Here is a 24,988-nt window from a genome sequence, read left to right as displayed (position 1 = left end):
TGATTGGCTGCTTACTCTGCTTGATAACATTACTGATGCTGGAGGCCTGGAAATTCCTCTGACTTGGTGGCAGATTCAGACTAACCCCAGAAAAGGGGAAATCCATGCCACAGAGATCGCTAGGTCTTTGTGGGCAGCTTTCTTCGAGGTCAGCAGCATGTGCCATTTCTTGGCCGCTAACTCTGAAATTGGGCCAATATATTCTACAGCAGTGGTGCAATCATATTCAGTATTTCCTGATATAAGATTGTATTGCTGGTTTTATTTTTTTATATATATATATATATATATATATATATACACACATTATATTCAATTACTGTCATTTGTCAGATAAACATTCATTAAATATTCTAGAACTTAAACTGCAGACACAATACTAATGGTATTTCCGCATATAAAAATACCGATTAAATTTCCACTGCTGAACTAGATAGATTTCAGTATAGTGGCCTGAGAATAAAATACACAATATATTTTAAACTTATCTTTGCAATTTGAGCTATGTCTTATAAAGATATTGCAATGCTGCATTCATAGTTATATAGTAGAGATTATTAGGGTATCTACTGCCTGAAGACAGGATTCTCCTCTTTAGAATGACTATGTCCTTTAATCACTGATTAGCATTGACTACAATGGCCTGCATTTAGTAATTATACAATAATTTAGCATATCTTTCTCGCAGTATGCTTTTTCTGGAATTCCCTCCCTAAACTCAGTCTCTCTTTTCTCCTTTAAGATACTCCTTAAACCCCATCAGTCTCAAGAAAACGAACATCATGGGACAGGACCTCAGAAATGCTCCATCCATCAATATTGGCGACCACGCTCTGGAAGTGGTTCAAGAGTTCACCTACCTAGGCTCAACTATCACCAGTAACCTGTCTCTGGATGCAGAAATCAACAAGCGCATGGGAAAGGCTTCCACTGCTATGTCCAGACTGGCCAAGAGAGTGTGGGAAAATGGCGCACTGACACGGAACACAAAAGTCCGAGTGTATCAAGCCTGTGTCCTCAGTACCTTGCTCTACGGCAGCGAGGCCTGGACAACGTATGTCAGCCAACAGCGACTTCTCAATTCATTCCATCTCCGCTGCCTCCGGAGAATCCTTGGCATCAGATGGTAGGACCATATCTCCAACACAGAAGTCCTCGAGGCGGCCAACATCCCCAGCTTATACACACTACTGAGTCAGCGGCGCTTGAGATGGCTTGGCCATGTGAGCTGCATGGAAGATGGCAGGATCCCCAAGGACACGTTGTACAGCGAGCTCGCCACTGGTATCAAACCCACCGGCCGTCCATGTCTCCGCTTTAAAGATGTCTGCAAACGCAACATGAAGTCCTGTGACATTGATCACAAGTCGTGGGAGTCAGTTGCCAGCGTTCGCCAGAGCTGGCGGGCAGCCATAAAGGCGGGGCTAAAGTGTGGCGAGTCGAAGAGACTTAGCAGTTGGCAGGAAAAAAGACAGAAGCACAAGGGGAAAGCCAACTGTGTAACAGCCCCAACAACCAATTTTTTCTGCAGCACCTGCGGAAGAGTCTGTCACTCTAGTATTGGCCTTTATAGCCACTCCAGGCGCTGCTCCACAAACCACTGACCACCTCCAGGCGCTTACCCATTGTCTCCCGAGACAAAGAAGAGGATCTCTTTTTTGACCAAACATTTGGTCATCTGCCCTGATATTTCCTTATTTAGCTCAGTGTCTAATTTTGTTTGATAAGGTGCTCCACAGGAGCTTTGCGTTGTATTTATTTAACACCTTTAAGGTGGCAAAACATCCCAAGTTGTTGTTGCTATAGCTACATTAGTTTGACAACTAACGGAGGTAGTTTAAAGCTTTGCTAAATAAATAAAAGATTGATCTAAAGCAGGCATTGAACATAGTCTAATGGATAGATATTGCTAGGTTAGGATGAAATCACTGTCAGGTATTTGACTAAGTTGTTGGCTTTAAACAGGTCAACAACGTTCATTTGTGAACATTCTGTGAAACAGGGAATAGAATATGTGCTTGGGAGTTGGTGATGCACAAAACACTCAACCAGTCTCGACACCTGTTCCACCTAACATCTCAAACAGCCTTCCTCCCTAACACCAGAAGCACAATGAAATGGAAAGTGTCTGGCTGAAAAACAGAAAATAGCTATCATCAGTATGCACTACTCATGGAGGTGAAATTGGTCTTTGCCATTACTACAATGCAAAACAGGCAATGGTGAATCGGCAGCTTGTTTTACACCCTGCCTGAATTTCTTTTCCAATGATGTCAATTTCAACCCCATGGCTTTTCTCATGGGCTGTTACAATGGGTATGTTTTCGATGACTATTAGCTAATCATTTAAAAAAAAATAGTTGAGTGCTTGACACCACTCTGAGTTACTTAAATAACGTGTTTCCTGAAACCATAATACTCACCCAAGATATGTAGAGATTATGACTGAAATAAATTGTACACAATGCATCCTATATGAGACAGGAATGGTTATACCACGATAGATTTAAGTCATGAGCAAACTGAGAATTGGTTCCATCAAAAAGTTGTATTTAGAAGATTTGTGCAAAAATGGTTTTGATTTGAGGATATCAAATAAACCATAAAAGGAGTAATGCTGTGCACCCTGGTGATACTATACTGTAGCTATGTTCTCTACCCGCATATTATATACAACCCTGAATACATATATTAGATATTTCAACCTGGCAACCAAATGCCTGTGGTGTTTTATTATTTACAAGTCACTCCATCTAGGAAACAAGTAATGGTCATCCCACCTGCTAATATACCATAAAGTGTTGACAGAGAAGGAGAACAGCTTACAGTTCGGGCCAATCTATTTGCTTGTCTGAGGTTTACAACAGCAGAGAAGACAGACCAATTTAATTTAAGTGTTTCGTCTTTTACAATTTTCCCTGTCTCAATTTTAAAAGGAATGTTCCACGCCCAGCTGGTTTATACACTCCTTTCTCCATACTTAATGATTTGCATACACCCCCCAGTACCTAGTTTTAATGGTCTGTTGTGGTATATGTGCGTATTTAACTCTTTAATTTTCACTCCTTACAGTGGAGAAGTGACTTCCTTCCCTGGATTTTCCACTTCAGTTCCACTGGATCATGGCAAAAAGTCATATTGGGGAACTGATGTGATTTTCAAAACCAGTAATTTAATGGTTAGAAAATTAAGAAGTAGGTGATGTAATTGTGTGCTCTGAACATGCACCGGAAGTGCTGAGGGGCAACATTTGGGTCACAGCCTCTCCAACAGCCTTGCCCTGAAAATGGATTCAGAATGTGAGGAATTAATCATTTTGTCTTTTTTAAAAAAAAGAAATGGTCTTGCTGTAAAGAGCTCAAAATATAAAGGTTTTTATTTTAAAATACATCAGATTTTCATATCTTAATGGCAGGATTCCTTAACAACTTGACTTCAGATTACAAGTATAATAGCTGGGTTCGGAGATCCCCAATTGCATTAAGAGGTTATTCACAGTGTTCCTAATACTCACACAAAAAAGGTCATGATCAGTGTGCAGATATTACTTTTATAGTGAATATTTTCTCAGGTACTAATTGATTTACACTCCATTTAAATTCATACTAAGCCACTTCACAGGAATGATAAATTGCACAAATTAACTTCTTCTAAAGTGCTCATGAACAACCTCCAAGTTTAATGCAATAATCATGGCATTGTTAATATCACAATAAAAGGACACATTAAAAGTATGCGGTAGTGATATCACAACGTAAAACTAAGTATAACAGTATACCCAACGCTCAAGGATATTTCCTATGCTGTGACACTGGATAAAGTTTTTAAACAATTTTAAAAAACTACTGGAGAGAATGCTTAAATATTTGTGCACAATCTTCCATTCATTTATCTTAAATTAAAAATCTTTTACATTACCAAAAGAGTAACAGTAAAAAATACGAATTTTCCAGAGTTGTGAAAGAATGTTTACATTGTTTCTAACGTTACAAGAAAATCTAGCCATTTTCTTAAAAATTGTTGTTTTGCATATAATATTAGTTTGCTGCAGGATACTGTTAGCTACACAGTAGGTACTACATCCGCCAAACCATTATACTTTTGATAGGACGTCAGCTAAGGAGTTACTCTAAAGAAAGGAGATGTCCGGGTGAATTTTATGAGTTAGCACTTCCAGTGCAATCCAAGACCCACACAATGTTCCATCTGTTAAAATTAAAGAATGCAGACCACAAATAGCAAATGACCACTGAAACTGGCATTTTGTGTGAAGCTCATATGATTCACCCATGATCTAAGAAGGTCTCTAATGCCTGATGGTGCAGAAGTAAAAATATGCATCACAAAGCTGCACAGTCATCATCTGTACTTCAGTCTGTGGGGGCATCAGTTCCAAAGTAACGATCTCCAAAGTTGCCTGAAATGAGAAAAAGAAAGTACATCACATCACCTTAAATTGAGACTCCTTGTATAACTCTGAATATCAACCAAAAGATACAATGAATAGCATATCAAAGGAGTCTCAATATCGTGACAACTTATAAGCACTCAATGCTAAAATAGCTGTCATAACCATTAGCATTTTGCTTGACTGTTCTCACTTCAATGTTGACTGCTGAATGGATGTTCCACCACAGGCAGGCTATCAAAGCAATGGTAAAAGTACTGCATATGAACAAAGACTTGTGAAATTGGGTTTGTTTTCACTGGAGCTGATAAGGTTAAGAAGGTATCTTGACAGAGGTCTTAAAGATTGTGAAGGGTTATCGTGACACAAATGTAGTAATTTTTTTTAACACTTGTTTTTTTGTTGAGATGGTAATGAAAGGATTCAAGTTAAGATAATCACAAAAAAGCATGAAACAAGAAGTTAGAAAACTGTCTGTCACAAACAAAGTAAGAATTCTCTCTAATTTTAAAGCAATTTGTTTTTATTTTGTCCCAAAGTTTATGTTTCCCAAAATTAGTTGAAATATAGGCTTGGCAAGCAAAGTTCACATTTACACAGGCATCAAACTGTCCAGTCACAAGGATAAAGTTTTCAATCTAGCTCTGCCGGCATGAAGCTGGACCTCCAAAAATACATATTAGGGAATCTGGAAAATATCTTTTCTGGCTAATTAATATTATTTTATCCCATAATAGAGTATAACTTGTTACATTAACATGTCAGGGGAATTTAATAAACACAATTGGAAACAAACATAAAGCAAACAAAAAACCCCTCAGGAAACAAAGGGGAATACCACACAACATAGACCCAGATTCTACAGTAGTAGTGGTGATTAAACTGCCAGCATGCAATATCCTAATTCCTCTGAAACTGACAGCAATGTCTAGAGTTCCCCATAGGGTGCACTGTTGAAGTACCCCCAAGTCTGCAATCATGTAGAAATCACTGAACTGCTGAAAACTTGCTCTTTTACACGATTAGCCGCACCTGAAAAAGTTACACCTTGCTGAATGAGGTGAAACTGGGTTTTTAAACTGTATATCAAGTTCATAACTACTGCACAACGGCCTCACTGTCCCTGAAAAACATTGTTTTATATTTGTAGAATGCCAAATTTCTCTGATAAAATTACATTGTTTTAAAATAAATTTATTAAAAAAAGTTTGTTTGATATTTCAGTTTCTACAGCCTGGATGTGTATGTCTCAATCATTTACTTTGTTCTCTGTAAAATTTTAATTAAAAGTGGAAAATACAGTGCATTTTCCATTCAGGTTTGCTGTCTGTGAGAATATTTCAATGTGATTGGTTGCTTACCCTGTTTGATGCTATCCATGTTGCTTGATGCCTGGAGATCCCTTTGACTTGGTGGCAGACTCAAACTGATGTTGGGGATGGGGAAAACCATGCCACAGAGATTGCTGGATCTTTGTGGGCAGTTTTCTCAGAGGACAGTGAGCACCGTTGCTTTACCACTCACTGCAAAATCCGGGCCAAAGTGTTAAATGCATTTGTAAAAATGAAGCAATTGGGCAATCTAGGTTGTACAATCTGTGTTGAACGTGCAGTGAATTTGATTATGGAAGGGGAAGGAGGAGGTTAGATATTTCATGCTAACTCATTCTTTACCTTTCCCACCTCCTGCTTATAAGCATCACAGGAATTTTAGTCCTTGAAACTGGACAATATATTTGTTTTATAGAAAATTCAGCACAAAATAATGTTTTACCAGTAGGTTATATTTTCTGATTGATGAAGTTTAGGTATGAATACAGAGTGTACTCATACAATATTATTCTGCGTGCTAATGTTTGGACAGATGTTAAGCATTTATTTAAAATAGGTTTCCCAATCAGAAACTATATCCTATTATACTTGGAAATATTGATTGGAAACCTATACTCCTGTTCCTTTTAATATTTATAGAATCATAGAAATAGTTTTGCTTTCAATTACTTGCCTATGCCAGGGATGATGTGGAACAAATCATTGACTTTTTTGTCTACAGCAGTGGTGATAATTTTCACTTGTGGGAATGCATATGCCACCGAGTGCACCCCCATTTCGGCCATCAGCAGGGAAATGAGAAAGATTTTATCCTCTTGCACATCATGATCCTGCATAGGAGTGACAAAAATCGGGTGCACACCAGTTAGATAATGCAAATCAGTTTTATGAAACTTTTCTTTCTCATTTTAAAACAACAACTTTAAAATTCAGACTATTAAAGCATTTCTTCCGGGCCCATCCATTAGAAAGATATTTGTGTTTTTTCAGTGCAGGTTAATTTCAAAATCTCAATACTTATCGCTCCAGCTCTGTCCAATCACATACCTGGAATCCAGAACAAAGATTAGTGGTTTAACTACACAAACTATGAATTCTCCAAATTCAAATCATGCACACCTTCAATCAATGGTACATAGGAGGAAATATTTCAACACTTTATACAAAAACACAAAAATAGCATTTGGTCATCTTGTACCTAGAACAGATCAGGAAGGGTTAACTGTCATAAAGAGAAAAACAAAAACTGTAAATGGGGAAAATTTGAAAACAAACTGAAGGTACTGGAATTAGTCAGCAGAATCATCAGCATCAATGAACAGACAGGATAACACTTTAGGTGCAGGCTCTTCGTCACATCTAAGTCCTGGTTAAGGGGCACTACTCAAAAACATTAACTTGTCTTTTACGTGTTCAGATGTTGGCACGCCTGCATTTCCAGCATTGTGTTTTTTATTTTGGAAGAATAGTCGTATTCAATTTAGTCATGGTTTTGAATTTCAATTGGAAGTAAATGTGTAAGATTGATGGTGTTTGGATAACTAGGGTTAATTAATTTAATCTACTATTTAAGCACTTTTTTACGTAGCGGGTGGTAATGACCTGGAACTCGCTACCACAAGGGTGGTGGAAGTGGAGACAATCAAAAACTTCAAGAGGAAGTTGGACAGCCACCTGAGTGAAATAGATTTGCAGGACTATGGGGATCGAGGCAGGGGCCGGAATTTTACGCCACCCCAGTGGGTCGGATGGTGGCATCGGGGCAGCGTAAAATTGAGTGGCAGGCTCCGGGAGGCCTACCCGCTCCGATTCCGCCTCTGACCAAGTCAGGGGGACAGGGGGTGGGCAATGGCCCGCCTGCCCGAGGCCAATCAAGACCCTTAAGTGGCTGCTTAAGGGCCCTCGCCCACCTCCACGGGTATTTTACCCATGGCAAGCGGGTGTGCTGGGGCCATGAAAGGCCGCCCAGCGATAGCTGCCAGCCTTTCATCGCCGGGGGTTGGTGGGGAGAGCATAGCAGTCAGGCACAGGGTGCCCGATTGAGGGCTGCCCCCGACTCCCAAGACACCCCCCTCCCCCCAAATGACCACCCTCGCTTCACCAGGGCATGACCGATTCCCCTGGCGAGGCAACCCAAACTTACCCACTCTCTCGGCTCCATCAGGTCAGCTGCGCTGCAGTCCCAGCAGTGGCCACCGCTCCCGGTGGCGCTGCTGAGACTAAGAGCTGCCGGCCCGCTGATTGGCTGGCAGCTCACTGAGGCGGGACCTCCTCCCTCAAGTGGGTCGAAGTCCTGCCTCGGACCAATTAAAGCCTGGGGATCCGTAAAATACAGGACGGATCCCCAGGCTGGGCAGAGGCGGGGTCGTCACCAATATTTACGTTGGAGTCCAGCTCCCGTCTGCCCACTGTAAAATTCCGGTCAGGGAGTGGGACTGACTGCATAGCTCCTTGGAAGCTGGCATGGACTCGATGGGCCAAATGGCATCCTTCTGTGCCATTGCCTATTTATAGAGCCACTTCAGTCTCCAATTTAAATAAATGTCCCATTAAAGGACCATCTTAGGGGTAAAGTAGTGAATTACACTATTCAAATGTTGTTACCTAAACAAAGACAGCACTTCTAATCCAAAAATCCAGGTAACATAATTAAAAATGTTGGTCATATATTTCATAATTTTCATCAATAGCATTCCAATCACTTGTGGATATGTGTCAGTGAGCACCACCAACTACCTGCTTCAAAGTACAAAGAAAATTATTCACATCTGTGTGCTTGTTAAAGCTGGTCATTGTTGAGTTAGTGGCTACAAAAACCAATTGATTTTAAGTCTTTGAAACTCTCTGCAAGATAAAACCGAGCCAAGTTTGGGTGTACAGACACCTTCTCAGCATCATGTATTCCACAATAATAGATGAATCAGATCGTACCAAAGAGGTTAAACTGTTGAAATAATATCTCCCATATTTTTATCCATAAACATTACATACCAGATCATATGAGGAGTTTAAGAGGTAATTGTTGATGACACGCCAATGTGGCAAGGCTAGCGTTTACCTGGAAAATTGTCCCCTTAATCATATTTTTTCCATAGCTATAAGGTCTTTAAGTCAGATTCCATGAACTAACTCCTAACGTTTATGATGCTAAAGCAGTTTCTGTAGACTGGCAACAGAGTTGTTAGATCTAGGTAAAACTTGGTGTACAGGTCTGCCACTGCATTATGGAATTATTTTTAGCAATATATTGCCAGAAGCCTGCTCACAGATACCTAGCTACTGGAATCCGAATTAAAAGATGAATAATAAAGTGATAATGTTATATATTCCAAAAAGGGATCTAATACCATCTTGAAGCTGAATCTTACCAATAAGACCCTGATTGCCATCAAAGCTGCAGCCCCTGTGGACACTGTACAGTCCATTAAAATGACATGATCATCACTGATGTCCTTCGGCAGTCTCAGGTAATGAAGCTGTAAAGTGGGAGAAAACAACTTTGAGGGCCTACAATAACAATTTACAGTAACTCAAAACACAGGGATTTAGTAGCACAGATTTATTCAATTCTAATTGTTATGGTAATTGAGATTCCATATAGTCAAAGCACAAATGAGCAGCAGAAGTGTTGCATTTTTACCTCAGGTTCTCCTGTAATGTGGTTAGTCTGAATTAGGATTTTACCAACTGTCACATCTTTACACACTGCTCGTAAGGCTGGCTCCATGGTCTCCCCTGCTCGTAGAATGGATACTCCTGTTATCTTTAAGAATAATTTTTTAAAAATGCAATTACAACAATTTTTTTTTTTACAGAGGCACAGAGAGCAATCTTGTAGGTTTATATGTTGGGTTAACAATTTTCTATAAAACATTGGTGTGGTCTTGCTCATGAGCAGCCCTGGATTTGGGGCACAGTTCCTGATGATCATGGTATTGTCGCAGTCCAAATGTGACACTAGTTCATGTATTGGTATAACACAGCAAATTTACTTAAATCATTTATCACATTACTAATATCAGTTAAAAATATTACACATCTTACAGAAAGACAGACAGGACTCATATTTCTAACACTATTTACCGATCATTGTACTTGCTTAAAATATTTTTATTCACTTATCTCTCCCAAAACCTATTTCCAATTACTTACATTCAAAAACATATTTTTTTTCTGTACATTTGCAGTATTTGCTTAAGATGCAAGGACAATGGCCCTGATTTTATTGTACTAATAACAGCGAGGCTGTCAGCACTCACCGCCACTATTGGATAAAAGTGACAGCAACATCTTGCATCCACATATGCAGTTAAATGCAGAAATCCGAAAGCTGAAGTCAGAGATATCCTGCTCCTCCATAGGCTCTGCTATTGCAATTCTCACTGATGGAATTTGTACAGAAATTACTGTTAAACTGTGAACTTGAATTAATTAACTATTATCACACTAAAGAGTGATGAGAAAATTAAGCTTTGTTTAAACAGGAATAACTGAGATTTTAGCAGTGTAGTAAGTCATAATTACTGCTTAATAATCTCTTTGGCCCTTAAAAATTAATTTTACTAATGTGGCGCCTCATTCTATCAGAAGAAATTAATGTTACTGATTTAAAAATATTGATTTTTAAAAAAATGTTTGTGTTTTTCTATTTAGGTTTCTCCTTGAATCCCATGTGTATGTTCCAATCTTTATTTTTCTTTCTGTACAATAGTTTAAATGTAATTAATATTTCCCTTTTTTTACATCCTGCTTTGTACAGGAAAAAATGTTTTGAATGTAAATAACTGGAAATAGGTTTTGGGAACGATGAGTGAAAAAAAATATTTTAAGCAAGTACAATGAAGCATGAGTCCTGTCTGTGTGGATTCTTCAATCTGACTAGTTGTTCATTAGCTGTTGCTGCTTGCCCAGCTCACAGATGCCACAGCTCCCCTGTAGAAGGTGCTGAATTCAAAGTGAAAAGAGAAAATCAGTGCTGTACAGCCTATTAAAACTTTGTGGGAAATTTTATCAAAGTGAATAGCAAATACTGTTCCACATCTGCTGATGGCAAAATCTGGGCCAATATTTATCTATCTCCATGTAGCTGTGCATCTCCAGCAATGATGTCCATTCCCATCCTCACACAATCACTTCCAATATACCTGATGATCCCATCCTCAACACTTCCTTTTTTAAAATTTAAATGCTGCATTCCCACAACATCATTCATAGGCATGGGTCAGTTTTCATTATGCAAGCTGATGACATCCAGTTGTACATCTCTATCACTTGACTCAATTCTCCAGCCAGGTCCATATCAGACTACTCTTTTTGACATCAAGGGCTGGATTTTATTCGTGTGCCGCGCTCCGAACTCGGCGGCCTTCTGACATGGAAGTGCCGCCGCACAGCCCCCACGATATTACGCGCGGGGGCTGATTTAAATAGAGGAGACGGAGTGGCCGCCCCCGATGACATAGAGGAGGCAACCACCACATCCCACTGCACAGGCGCCATTTTTAAAGGGCTTTAAGCCCTCAACACATTTAAATTTTTAAAGATGCATTGTACCTAATATGTTTTTAATAAATAATTAGGAGATGGAGGCCCTTCCCCAAGCCCCCCCAATGGTCATTTCACAGCCCAATAATTGCAATCTTATTCCCTACCCGAACTTTATCCCCCAACCTTCTAACTTTTGCCCTTCAACCCCTTCCCACCATTCCCACATCCAATAAAAAGTGATTTCTCCGCTCCCCCACCCCTCCTGCCCTGAAAATTTTATTCCTCCCTCCTCCCCGCCAGCTTCTCGCCTCGGAACTCCGTATGGCCGCCTGCAGATAGGGTCATTTACATCTACTTTAGGTTGATTTAAATATGGAGGTGAAGGCCCCGTCGCTTGGCGGCAGGGGGCCGCAGAGGTTCCCCCTGCCACTGGTAATATGTGGCGGGCCTTTCTCGATGTCGGGGGTTGAGGCGGGCCTCTCCCTGCAGAATTTTACCGGACTCCCCACTGCATCCCATGGCGTCGAGGGGTTTGTAAAATTCGCTGATAATGCTCTATCTTTTCCAATTAAACAGTGACTGGACTGTTACCATCATATTCAACCAAATGAAAAGTTCCATATCATTTCCACCAATTCCATTTATTCCCCTATTGCTATTTGAGAAGGGAGAATGTAAACAAAAGTTTTCTTTCCATTCATGTGGAAAAGATGATAATTATAGATGTTTGCCAATTTTAAAATCAATACTTTCTAGAAAGCATACTATTGTCGTACACCTGTTAAGGTACACTTTTGAAAGTCGTTTTGCATTGCTTCAGAAAATCTCTCTGAAATATGTATGGTGCTCCTTCAAAATAGCATTATTCATAGTGATGTGGTAAAAATAGCATTTTAAGCTGAGCATTGTATGTGGCATGGGTCATTATTTATACAACACCAATGGAAACTCAGGTCTCCAGCTCTATTTGTGCTCAGAACACAGCACAGGGAGCAAGAAATGGATGATTCTAGCTTCCCTTGGAAAATAGCTTGGAATGAACCACTCAAAGTTAAAAACAAAATGCTGGAAATACTCAGCAGCTCCCTCAGCACCTGTAAAATGAAAAGGAAGTTTAATGTTTCAAATGTGAACCCTTTGTCAGGCCCTCAATGGTTTAATAAGCTTATATAAAGAGAAATAAGTAAGAAAAACAAATCAGACAGAGCCTGTGGAAAGAAAGGGGAAGTAAACAACTAGGAAGAATACAAAACCTCCAAAAATGTAAAATATTCAGTAAGAGAAAGGAGGAAAGTGGAAATGGACACAGCAGTAGCAACCACACCAAGAAGGTTATGAAAGAACAATTGAGGTCCCTTAAGGATTCAAACAGGATTAAAATTAAGGATGAGAAAATAGCTAACATTCTAAATGATTGCTTCTTGGAAGTATTCACTAGCAAAAGCAGTAAAGAATATCATTAATTCAATAGTTTTAAGGTTTGAAGCCATCATGCTGAACCTGTATCGTGCACTGGTGAAGCTACAATCACCAAGGCACATGAGAAAAGTCCAAGACTTAGAAACCTTTTAGAGCAGGGCCTTGTAGTTGGCCCCAAGCACCAGGGGGATTGAGTTATGAGGAAAACATGAGATTTTCATCCTTAAAAGAAGGTAAATGAGAAAAGATAGCGGTAAGATCATAAGTGAAATAGAAAATGTTAATTTTGAGCAATGTTTCAAGTTAAACTATGATTGCAAGATAAAGGGCTGTGGGTACAAATTAGTACAAGATACATTAGGCTACACTTCTTCACCAACTTTTCTTTTGCAGTTACTTGAATCTCAACAGGGATAAAAATTATGACCTCTTGTTGACATGCCAACTAATGATCACCGAACACACAGTTAATTAGTAAGTGATATTCATATTTACATAAATATTATTGAAAGACTAGTTAATTAGCCTCTTCCCCTCAATTTACCAGAATGACTTTGTTTCTTTAGCCTCCCAGAACTGTCTGCTGCTATAATAACTTCCTTCTCTTCTATTTATCAAATGAAAAATAGAACTGCTATTCATTTCCTGTTTAATTCAGAAACTACATTTCCACCTACTTGCCGATAGGTTGATGCACTGATATAGTTAGAGTGCATCCAAACTGTGTCAAAGTGATGCCACCAAAATGTCATTTATTGAACACGAGATCTCACTGATCAATAATCAACTATTCACACATATCACATCTGTCTGTTCTAACACTTGATCTTATACAAGGTGACATTATTAGGATAATTAAAGTACAGAAAATGTTTACTCTGCATCCACATGAGGCTTCCACACAGTAAAATTTCAGTTATTAAGACAAGGTAAAAATGATTTAAGTTTGGCACTGTTTCCAGCTGGTTGTTAACATCGTGTCTATTGTAAAATGGAACACTGTGCCAAATATTAATCACAAACATATGCTGTTATATCATACTTACTCTCGTGCCATCAAACCTCCTCCCTTCATAGTCTTCTCCCTGCAGTGTCTGGACTGTACATATCTGTCACAAAACACCAGGCAACAGTATTCTGATTAGGGAGGATATGTACACCGATTATACAAGCCTGCTTTCATAGCATAACACACAATCATTCAAAGGTCATGAAATCTATACACACCTTTTGAAATTTTAACACCCCACCCACAATAAATCAATCATTCTTGCAAGGCGGTGGGTGGGAGCCATGAAGCAGAGGTGGGGTGTGAAGAGGTTGGTCAGAGTTGAACAATCACAGTGGATGAATATTCCAGAGTTCTGCTTAATTTCTTTTGGGGAAAAGGAAGTATTTATACTGATCTTTCATTCAGGTAGTTAAGTAAGTGGAACAGGATTGGTACCATGTTTTTTTCCATGAATGGGATCCATTAGGCTGTTAGAATATTTGCTTTGGGCAGGAGCTTACCTGAATGGCAGTAGTCTCCCAAGACAGACCTATACTGGGGTGGCTATGCATAGGCAGACTAGGGGTGCATCAAATGTGCGAAGGGCAGTTATTTTGCACAATGTATTTACCCATGTGTTTATAATGCTTCATTAAGAACTAAATTTGTAAGTAGATTTTCAATGTGTGTTGCTGGGAAAGACATCCCACTTTCCTATGAATCTGCATCCCACTTCTCTAATATGCTGCACTATCATGCCACCTGGGTACACTTGGATCTTAAAGGGCCAGATATTACTGTCAAAATAATGGTGAGACTAAGGGTGCTCGCCGATGTTTATGCATAAATGTTAGTGCAACTTCAAATGAGCTGCAGATGTGCGGTTATACTCAAATATCCAAAAGCTTCACGAAAACAGCATTTCATTGTCTCCTTCACCATTGAAATGCACTGAATATCGTGCAGTTGCTGTATTTGTGTGGCAGATAAGAACTAAACCTGCAGCAGATAATTAGGGCTAGTAGAAGTGTAAGTAACCTTTTAAGGACATGGTAAGCATTAATGACTGCTAAACAACCTCTCTACCACTGAAAATGATCTATTATAACTTTAGAGTCTCATTCCTTCAGGTTGTGTATTGTGCAGGAGATTTTAAAAAAGTAAAATTTAAAATGTTATATTTCTTCTTACTTATCCTTCCTGTCTCTTTTTTCTTTGTCTTTTAATCCAATCATTCTTTCCTTCTTTTTCTGTACCTAATTTGACATTAAATGTTCCCCCTCTTTCTCAGTTCTTCCACTATTAATTTTCCAATCCTTAAATCTCATTAGTTAAGGAAATAGACTATTGGTTGACCTGTTCACTAAGGTCCCAGATATCCTGTTTCCCTCAATGCACTGTGGTCAGCTCATATTGTCAGCAGCTTTGTAGACCAAATTTCTTTGAGCTGAAGGATACCGAGGCAAGTCTAACTCACATGAGACGCCATTTGATGCCCTGCTACAGCAAAATCTGCCTAATGTTTATTTAAAATATTACCAACAATTACCAAGCTATTGCACACTGATCTGTATAAAAACATGGTTGCTGATCTCATGATTGATAAAACTATATTTATTTCATAATAAACAATGTGACTTACAAAAACAAATAAGTCATCTCAAAAAGTTGTGACTGAATTGTACATTAATCCTATCATACTTGTGCTGTGCTGTCTCCAGATTCCTTAAACTGATAACTGAAAATGTATTTAAGAATATTTCAAAAGTTCCTTTTTAAATCAAACCTCATTTCATAAGTGGTGATGATGATTTTAGTCAGGCTTAAAGACATTAGTTACAGAAAGTGCACAATATTTAAAGGCTGCAGAAAAGGGAACAAGAACTGAATGTTGTGTCTTGCAGGGGCTTGTGCAGCACAGAACACAGAGACCTTTGGGTTTTGGTTTCACAGTGTTCAGCCATTTCAATACTCTAAATGAGTTAATTTCAAGGCTCGCATCCTCATTTTGAAATTCCTTCATAGCCTCACACCACCCTATCTGAGTGATCTCCTACTGCCTTATATTATCACATCTCTTTTCCACTCCTTTAACACATGGGCGGGATTTCAAATTGCGGTTCAGAACCCCGACGTCGTGATGACCTCCGAGTTCCGATCCGGAAATGCGCACACATCGCAATTTTAATGTAAATGGCCTGGTGTCGAGTTCGCCGCCCAATTAAAGTGGTGGACAAGGGAAGGAGGCAGGACTGAGGCAGTAGCGGGCTCGAATTGAAGAGCGGGTGTCAGCCATTGCTAAGGCTGCTATTTGTCCAAAAAATGGAAGCGAAACCTGAGAAGAGGGCTGTGGGAAGGGAGGGCCCCCATGCCGGGTAGCCCCCTCTCCACCCCGCCCCCGTTTTGCTGACGGCTCACTGGAGGCAGTGACTGCGCACAGGAATATTCTCTTCCCTGCCAACATCAACAGAAACACCAAGAGGGAATGGCTAGAGGTGGCACACAAAGTCAGCAGCGGAGGACTGTTGAGGAGGACCTGGGTGCAGTGCCAGAAACACTTCAATGACCTTAAGTCTGGCAAGGAGAGTGGCAAGAGATCCAGATGTATGCCTCCTGGTCGGCAGTCACCAGAGTGCAAAAGAGAGGGGCATCCTGAGGGCACATAGAGTTTTCCTCACCATGGCAGAGGGGTGTGCTCAGGTGCCACTAGTCAGGAGGCTGGAGTGCACACTGCAGGGGGATATGCGAATGAGAAGCAGCAAGTAGAGAGGGAAGGAGGCACTGTCATAACGGCATGGTTCTTCACCTTGCAGGCCAAAAGGGAATTGAACGTTCAGGAAAATGAGAGGGCATGCCTGGACAGTAGGGATCCCCAGCTCGCGGTACTGACGTGATTTGAGGAGCAGGCCCTTGATGTGGACAGAGTGTCCAGCCACAGGGATACTGGGCCGGAAAAGCAGGAGTCCACTGTAAATAGTTTGAAGATTTCAACATCTCCATGTTCAGGGGATGCATGACAATGCTCCTCCCCGTGCCACAAACTGTCAATGTATAAGCCGCTGTCTTATTATTTTAAGCAGCAGAAGCATCTGTTGATTATCCCGATCGCTCATCACCATCTTCTCTTATGTCTCGCACAGGGCCAGTTGCAGAGGGGCAGGAGCCTATGCTCTGAGAGCACATTCCCGAGGGGTCAGTGGAGAAAGAGACCTTGGAGCCTGTACTGTCACATCTTACCAGCGCACCCTCCAAAGCTCAGACACTTGGACCTTGGTGGGTCCTTGTGTGTGATTAGAGAAGGTGGCACAGGGTAAAGCACACGTCACATCAGAGCAGCAGGATACGGGGGAGGCAGAGTTCCTGTGGCCAGTGCCCCTCAGAGGATGGAGGACACATGCAGCCCTGCTCAGCAGGATGGAGATGAAATGCCTCAGGAGTCATGAAACAGGCAACTCTACTTGGAAAACCAGCACGAGATGTGTGCCCACATGTCGGAGTTACCTGAGGCTCTCTGGAGCCATGGGGTGAGAATGGAAGAGTTAATTCATCAACATGTGCTCCACAATGTCTCACTGCTCTGCACTGACAATGCACAGGATACATGCCAGACTCAGCAGCATCAACCAGTCAGTGGCACAAATGGCACAGAGAAGCATAGAGTGGATGCCAGCTGCGCCTTAGCTGATGACACCCTCCAGTGATCAAGGGTGCCATGAAAGGACTAAGAAAGCAACAGATGGTGTTGAGGGGGCCATCCCTTATTGAGCTCCATCATCATCCTTCCCCCCACATGGCCCTTCTAATAGACGAAGCATCTGTGAAGTCACGCCCTGTGACAAAGGTTGTCCATGCAGTGTTGATGAAGCAGCGACCTTTGGAGATGTGTCCCTGGCACCTGCATGACGAGGACGACTGCCACAAGCATCTCAGTCCCAGACAGGCACAAGCAAGCAGTCTGCCTCCAGATCATCCTCAGCCACAGGGAGCAACTCATTGGAGTGGCCATCTTTGGAGGCCACCACATCAGTAATGTCACTTTATTGGTCACATTGAGGTTTATGATGAAAATAATAGTTCACTGTTAAGTGATAAAGTACTCAGAAAGTTGTAAGTAAGGCCTACTTGTGTGTTTCCATTTCATGTGGCAAAATGCAGGAGAAAGGTAGACCGGTGGAGTACGCTGGTGAAGATTGTGTTAGGTTTAGGCTTCTTGCCCCTCCTTCCTCAGCCCTGTACTCCTGCTGCCCATCTGCCTCTCCTCTGACAGATGCAGTTCCTCATTGCTGGTCCGACCAAGCCCTGAGAAGCTTGATCCCATTTCCTCATGCCCTTCCTTCATTGGCATTGGACTGTGGAGTCTGCCTGAAACACCCCCCATCCTGCACCCCGCCCCCCCCCACCAAAAAACCCTTGTCAAGAGTGCAAAGATACACAGGATATTTCTTATCACTGAGCACAACTGTGAATGAGGGCCATCTCTCAGTCTTCCTCCTTCAATTCTGCCCCTTGCCCCTGTACTGCCGCTCTGGCTCGCTCCCCACTATGCCACCCCTTCCTCCTCCCTATCGTGGTTCTGATGGTGTATCGAACCCAACCCTTAGAATCAAAATCCAAGTTTGGCACTTAAAACAAGCTCTTTGATATGCTTAATTGGCCAATTACACTAAGTGGGCAAGTCGCCTCTTCCAGCTCCTGTGGTGCCATTCAAAATCTGAACGTGCCAGTTTCATGTTAGGAAGCTGACATGCCTCCCCAAGGGGCAGATTTAAGTGACCGCCCGCCCCCGGTCCCAGCCTCACTGACGATTTGAAATCCCGCCGCAGGTTTGTCACCATACCCTTCTATGTATGTTTGGTCATTACACTCCTGCTCATTGGAATTTTCTTCCAGCTTCCTCCCTCTCCATGGTCTTCAAAACCGATTCAAAACATACCTTGCAGAGGCTCAGCGCCAACTCTCAGACACTTCTTTCTACCTCCCTCTGGACCATGACCCCACCAGCGAACATCAAGCTACTCTCCACAGGACTGTCACTGACCTCATCTCCTCGGCAGATCTTCCCTCTACGGATTCTAACCTCATAGTCCCGCAACCCCGGACAGCCCGCTTCTACCTCCTTCCCAACAATCCACAAACGGGACTGTCCCGGCAGACCCATTGTGTCAGCCTGCTCCTGCCCCACTGAACTTATTTCTTCCTATCGTGACTCTATCTTTTCTCCGCTGGTCCAGTCTCTTCCCACCTACATCCGTGACTCTTCTGAGGCCCTACGTCATTTTGACAATTTCCAGTTTCCTGGTCCCAACCGCCTCCTCTTCACTATGGACGTCCAATCTCTCAACACCTCCATCTTCCACCAGAACGGTTTGAGGGCTCTCCGCTTCTTCCTTGAACAGAGGCCCAACCAGTTCCCATCCACCACCACCCTCCTCCGCCTGGCTGAACTTGTTCTCTCATTGAACAACTTCTCCTTCAACTGCACTCACTTCCTTCAAGTAAAAGGTGTTGCAATGGGTACCCGCATGGGTCCTAGTTATGCCTGTCTTTTTGTGGGATATGTTGAACATTCCTTGTTCCTGTCCTACTCAGGCGCCCTCACCCAACTCTTTTTCCGGTACATTGATGACTGTATCGGTGCCGTTTCCTGCTCCCGCCCTGAATTGGAAAACTTTATCAACTTTGCTTCTAATTTCTACCCTTCCCTCGCCTTTACATGGTCCATCTCTGACACTTCCCTTCCCTTCCTCGACTTCTCTGTCTCCATCTCTGGGGATAGGTTGTCTACTAATATCCATCATAAACCCACCGACTCCCACAGCTACCTCGACTACACTTCTTCACACCCTGCCTCCTGTAAGGACTCCATTCCATTCTCCCAGTTTCTCCATCTCTGACGCATCTGCTCTGGTGATGCTACCTTCCATGACAGCGCTTCTGATATGTCTTCCTTTTTCCTCAACCGAGGATTCCCCCCCACTGTGGTTGACAGGGCCCTCAACCGTGTCCGGCCCATTTCCTGCACCTCGACCCTCATCCCTTCCCCTCTCTCCCAGAACCGTGACAGGGTTCCCCTTGTCCTCACTTTCCACCCCATCAGCCTCCATCTCCAAAGGATAATCCTCCGCCATTTCGGCCACCTCCAGCATGATGCCCCTGACAAACGCATCTTCCCCTCCCTTCCCGTCAGCATTCCGAAGGGATCGTTCCCTCCGTGACACCCTGGTCCACTCCTCCATTACCCCACCACCTCGTCCCCTTCCCATGGCACCTTCCCCTGCAATCGCAGGAGGTGCAATACCTGCCCATTTACCTCCTCTCTCCTCACTATCCCAGGCGCCAAACACTCCTTTCAGATGAAGCATCCATTTACTTGTACTTCTTTCAATGTAGTGTACTGTATTCATTGCTCACAATGTGGTCTCCTCTACATTGGGGAGACCAAACGCAGACTGGGTGACCGCTTTGCGGAACACCTCCGCTCAGTCCGCAAGCAGGACCCTCAGCTTCCGGTTGCTTGCCATTTCAACACTCCCCCCTGCTCTCATGCTCACATCTCTGTCCTGGGATTGCTGCAGTGTTCCAGTGAACATCAACGCAAGCTCGAGGAACAGCATCTCATTTACCAATTAGGCACACTACAGCCTGCTGGACTGAACATTGAGTTCAATAATTTCAGAGCATGACGGGTCCTCCATTTTACTTTTATTTTTAGTTATTTTTTCTTTTTCCTTTTTTTATATATATTCTTTTGCGTTTACTTTATTTTATTTCATCTTAGTTTGTTCAGTTTGCTTACCCACTGTTTTTTTCACGTTTGTACTTGCGGCTGTTCATTTTTCAGTCTGTTAACACCCTTTCTGTACTAATGCTTTGTCTTTCAACACGGCATTAACATATATTTGCTCCATGACCTTCTGGTCAGCTATTCTGTGACCTTGTCCGATCAACACCTTCTCCTTTGTTATCTCTTGCCCCACCCCCACTTTACTTGCTTATAACCTTTTACATTTCTAATATTTGCCAGTTCTGAAGAAGGGTCACTGACCTGAAACATTAACTCTGCTTCTTTCTCCACAGATGCTGCCAGACCTGTTGAGTATTTCCAGCATTTCTTGTTTCTATTCAAAACATACTTGCCTTTGGTACCCTGCACATTTTGTGTCCCCTTACTCAACATCTTTTGTTTTGTTGCCCCTTAATGTGAAAAGTGCCATTGAAATTCCTGTTGTTACTATTAGAAATATGGTCATTGTAACTGTATAGGGAAATAGATATGTAAAGGTTATGGGGAGCATGCAGTCGAGTGAGATTAGACTCGGCTCAAGTGGAGAGTAAGAAAAGTTACTGGAACAAACTGCTGTTTCTGTGTAGTAAAGTTCTCTGAAAAGTACATGATGTTACTCCTACATACCCGGAAAGGCAACAATGAAAGTGTGTGCTCTATCAACAGTCTCATCAACCTTTTTGAATAGAATATAAATTCATCTCGGCTTGTATCTTTATTTCTGAAAAGGAAAGGACACAGTCACCTCTCTGGTACTACAATTGAAAACACACAGACCTGTTACTAAAATAAGTTATGTCTCAATTATAAAGTTAAGTATAAAAAGAGACAATTTCCCATAACATTAGCAGATCAGAGCACTTAGCAGTGATTTACTAGTAAAAAAAATCACCAAAATTACCGAACAAATGGCTTTATAATGTATCTTCAGTTCTTAGATCACGAATAATTTATCATCTTTTTGACTCTACAGCCTACATTTTTCTGAGAAAACTGGTTTCACAGTGCATGGTTTTAGCTGATGTATGTTGTTTCCTGTGGCTCTGAATCAACTCCTGGGGAAGTATTTTCACACCTGAATGGAGGCGACAGGTGCAAAAATTTTCACTGCCAGCCAACATGCTTATCTGACAGCACCATCCGCCCTGGGCCATTTTGCTCAAGACGGGATTGGGGAAAGAAGGGCTACCTGCCCCAAGTGGCGGATAGCCAGTTAAGGTAATTAATTGACCTTAATTGGCCATTTACAGTCAAAAAGGGGGACTAGTGTTCCAAGCAGACTTGAGGCCCTCCCCACCTACCTGGCCACAGCTATGGCTATGGGCCACCCTGTGGAGGGATTCCCTCTCCACAATGGTTGTCCAGCAGCTTTGGTCATTTTTTACTTTATAAGTTGCTGAGAGGGCTGAGAGGGTGCCTCAAGATGGAGGCGCCCTCTCTCTCCATTACCTGAACTGCTGCTCTCTCTGAGCTCCAGTTCTCCTATTGGCCACCAGCCTCAAGAACCTGCAAGCTGTCCAATTCAGGGAAAATTGCTGCCGGATGACTGTTGCCCACATAGTGCAAGGTCGAGTGATCCCCATTTGACCCTGACATCAGGGTCCTGATTCACAATCCAAAATCCTGTCTCTGTTGTTTCACAAGACTACCTGCTTGTGGTGATTTCACTGGAGATAGAGCAGCAAAATCAAATTGTGACTCAGCTGCTTGATAGTAGAATTTTCACTCCAATTTCACATCATTATCAATGTACATCCCAGCATACTGAGAGAGACTTGGGAGGAAATTTAGGAGACATTGATAATTATTACAAGGGAATCAATGGAAATTGGGAAGCTATCAGTCGATTGGAAACCAGGCTAATGGAGTTTCCATATTCAAAAAGGGTGACAAAATAGACACAGTAAACTGCACACTTACTTCAGTAATGTGTAAAATCATGAACTCAATTGTCCAGAGTAAAATTAATGATTACCTATACAACAACAACAAACAGTAATCAACATGGCTTTCAAAGGGGAAGATTCTGCCTGGTCAACTTCCTTGATTTCTTTGAGGAAGTTAACTGTGATAAATAGCACTGTATACTACAATGGTAGATAAAATTTAAAACAAGAACTGGAATATAGAGAGATAAAATAGGCAATATGTTTTCTCCAGGGTTGCAATAGCTACGGATTAAGTTGAAAGAGACATAGGGGGACAATCAACATATCCATTCAATGTAGCATAATAATCAACATGAATGACAGAATATTGAACTACATAGCTAAAACAGTCAGGAGAAGTCATGAACAAACAGTGCAATATTCCGGTCAGACAGCACTTTGCGCCCTGTCGCCCATCAAAGAAACAAATCATCTAACTGCTGGAGGGCGTGCAGAGAAGAGGCACAAGTTTAATCCCTAGTATTAGAGGTATGAGTTATGAGGAAAGACTAAGAGGCTTGGGCTTTTCAGTCTGGAAAGGACACCTCTAATTGGGGGGGGGGGGGAGGTGGAGATGGTGGTGTGGTGGTAATATCACTGGATTAGTAATTCAGAGGCTCAAGCTAATGTCTTGGGGACACTGGTTCAAATCCCACCATGGCAATTAACTAATTAATTTTTTAAAAATCTGGAATTGAAAGCTAGTCCCAGTAATGGTGCTGTGAAACTATCATTGATTCATCTGGTTCACTAATGTCTTGTAGGGAAGGAAATCTGCCATCATTATCTAGTCTGGCCTACATGTGATTCCTGACCCACAGCAATGTAGCTGCTAAACTGCCCTCTGAAATGCCCTAGAAAGCCACTCAGTTGTCAATAGCAATTAGGGATGGGCAATAAATGCTGGCCTTGCCAGACACGACCACATCCCATGAAAGAATATATTTTTTTAAAAAGTGATCTTATTGAAGTACAAAACATAGTAAACAGTATGGAAAAGCTTAATCTGGAATATTATTTTAAATTGAACAGTAGAAGTAGGACAGGGACACAGTTTCAAATTAGTTAAAGGTAATTTTAGGACTGATATCAGGAAGTTCATCTTAGATGAACTTTCAGCCAGTGTGGTAGCAGTGAAAACCCTGGAATCATTTAAGAAACAATTACAATGAAGGGTGGTGTGCGTCATTGTGGATGGAGAAATTATGATGAGTCAAATAGCCTCTCTGATTCATAAGTATCTTATGAAGTGTCATCTGTAATATGGCATGTACTTGGTATCAAGTCTTTTTCAATGGTTAAAATAATATACATCTTCTGAAAGATACAGACAAAACAACCAATTAATTCTGAAGATGTTTTGACAGACAGTGCCCAGTATATTGAAAGAATACAACAGTCCAGCTAAAGGCACACTGGAAAATATTTTGTTTGCAGTTTTTCGGCATCAGTAAGTATCACTATTCAAATTTTCATGGTCAGCAGAAGCACCTTATTCAGTTTTCAGCATCAGTAGCTCTCTCCTTATTATAATTGAACATTAAGCCAAGTTGATAGTTAATTTGTATGGTTTAGGTGGCCTAAAAGTTATGTCAATGAATGGACGTGCTAACAAAGTAATCAACTAAGATATAGGTTAATCTCTCAAACCAATTATTTACCAGATCAGTGGATTGTCCTCATTGACCTGAAGAAATGCAAAGCTCTGGTTTTATTTTTACAACTTATTCAAAATTCAGAAAACTTAAAATAAGGAACTTTATTTTCTTGTAATGCTACATCATAGCTCTTAAAAGGGGATTGGGTATAGAAAAAATAAAAGGTTACAGGAAAGGAAAAGGAAATGAGACTAGTTGGGTAGGGTTTTCAGAGAGCCAGCACATGTGTGATGGACTGTATGTAAAATTCTATACTACAACAATTTTCATTTGCATAGCATCTTTTGCAGAGAAACATTTCCCAAACTATTGACAGAGGAACAGTGGAATGGTTGCTGACCCTTTTTGATGGAATTAAGAGAGGTGACCATAGACTTGGGCTAAGAGATGGGTATGCAAGTGCTTCTAAAGGCAGAGGGAGAAGTAGAGAGATAGGGGATTAAAACGTCCTAGACAATAGACCAAGATGACTGAATGGATACAGTACCTAATGAATGTGTGCATCCCTTGTACCTGCGGCGTGTTCTTCAGTACACTCAAGGTCATTGGCAGTGGTTGTGCTTGGTGGGCAGATGCCAAGGTTGCCCTGAAGCAATACAGCAAGGAAAATTATGATATGAAACATCAACTCTAGATAAAAACCAAAACTTTCAGATATTAAGTTTGTTTTTCAGAATATGCAAATAGCCAGAAAGCAGCAGGAATATTTTCTTAGATCAATTTTGTGACATTTGAGTGAAAGAAATGTTACATCTTAAAACAAATACAATTGGTGCAAAGTTGGAAAAATAACATCCAAAGATATTTGCATAATAACTAAAAAGCAAACAGAATTTTCCAATCAGATACTGTATACTTTAGCCCAATCACTAAAAGCAAAGCATGATGGGGGTGGGTGAGGGGGGTTAATTTGAACTTTTGGTCATAAGTGTAAAACTGGTGATATCAGATCAGGAGCCTGTTAAATGTCTTTCTCGATTCT

The 24,988-nt window shown here is 41.4% G+C and overlaps 1 protein-coding gene across 12 annotated transcripts in view; it reads right to left on the bottom strand.

Annotated features, from left to right (window-relative positions):
* Positions 1–3,358: 3,358 nt before the first annotated feature.
* The window catches only part of LOC137378157 (uridine-cytidine kinase-like 1), a 187,595-nt gene continuing 165,965 nt past the window's right edge, over positions 3,359–24,988 (bottom strand). For all 12 annotated transcript variants that reach the window (XM_068048293.1, XM_068048294.1, XM_068048286.1 and 9 more), the window contains 7 exons: positions 24,494–24,592; positions 21,048–21,141; positions 13,692–13,754; positions 9,380–9,502; positions 9,108–9,215; positions 6,413–6,569; positions 3,359–4,417 (listed from right to left, as the gene is read on the bottom strand). In XM_068048293.1, the coding sequence (XP_067904394.1) occupies positions 4,371–4,417; positions 6,413–6,569; positions 9,108–9,215; positions 9,380–9,502; positions 13,692–13,754; positions 21,048–21,141; positions 24,494–24,592 (691 nt within the window). In that variant the 3' untranslated portion in view covers positions 3,359–4,370. The remainder of the gene's footprint in view (positions 4,418–6,412; positions 6,570–9,107; positions 9,216–9,379; positions 9,503–13,691; positions 13,755–21,047; positions 21,142–24,493; positions 24,593–24,988) is intronic.

Source organism: Heterodontus francisci, chromosome 16 (assembly GCF_036365525.1).
Source record: "Heterodontus francisci isolate sHetFra1 chromosome 16, sHetFra1.hap1, whole genome shotgun sequence".
NCBI lineage: Eukaryota > Metazoa > Chordata > Chondrichthyes > Heterodontiformes > Heterodontidae > Heterodontus > Heterodontus francisci.
This window is presented reverse-complemented; position numbering and strand designations above follow the sequence as displayed.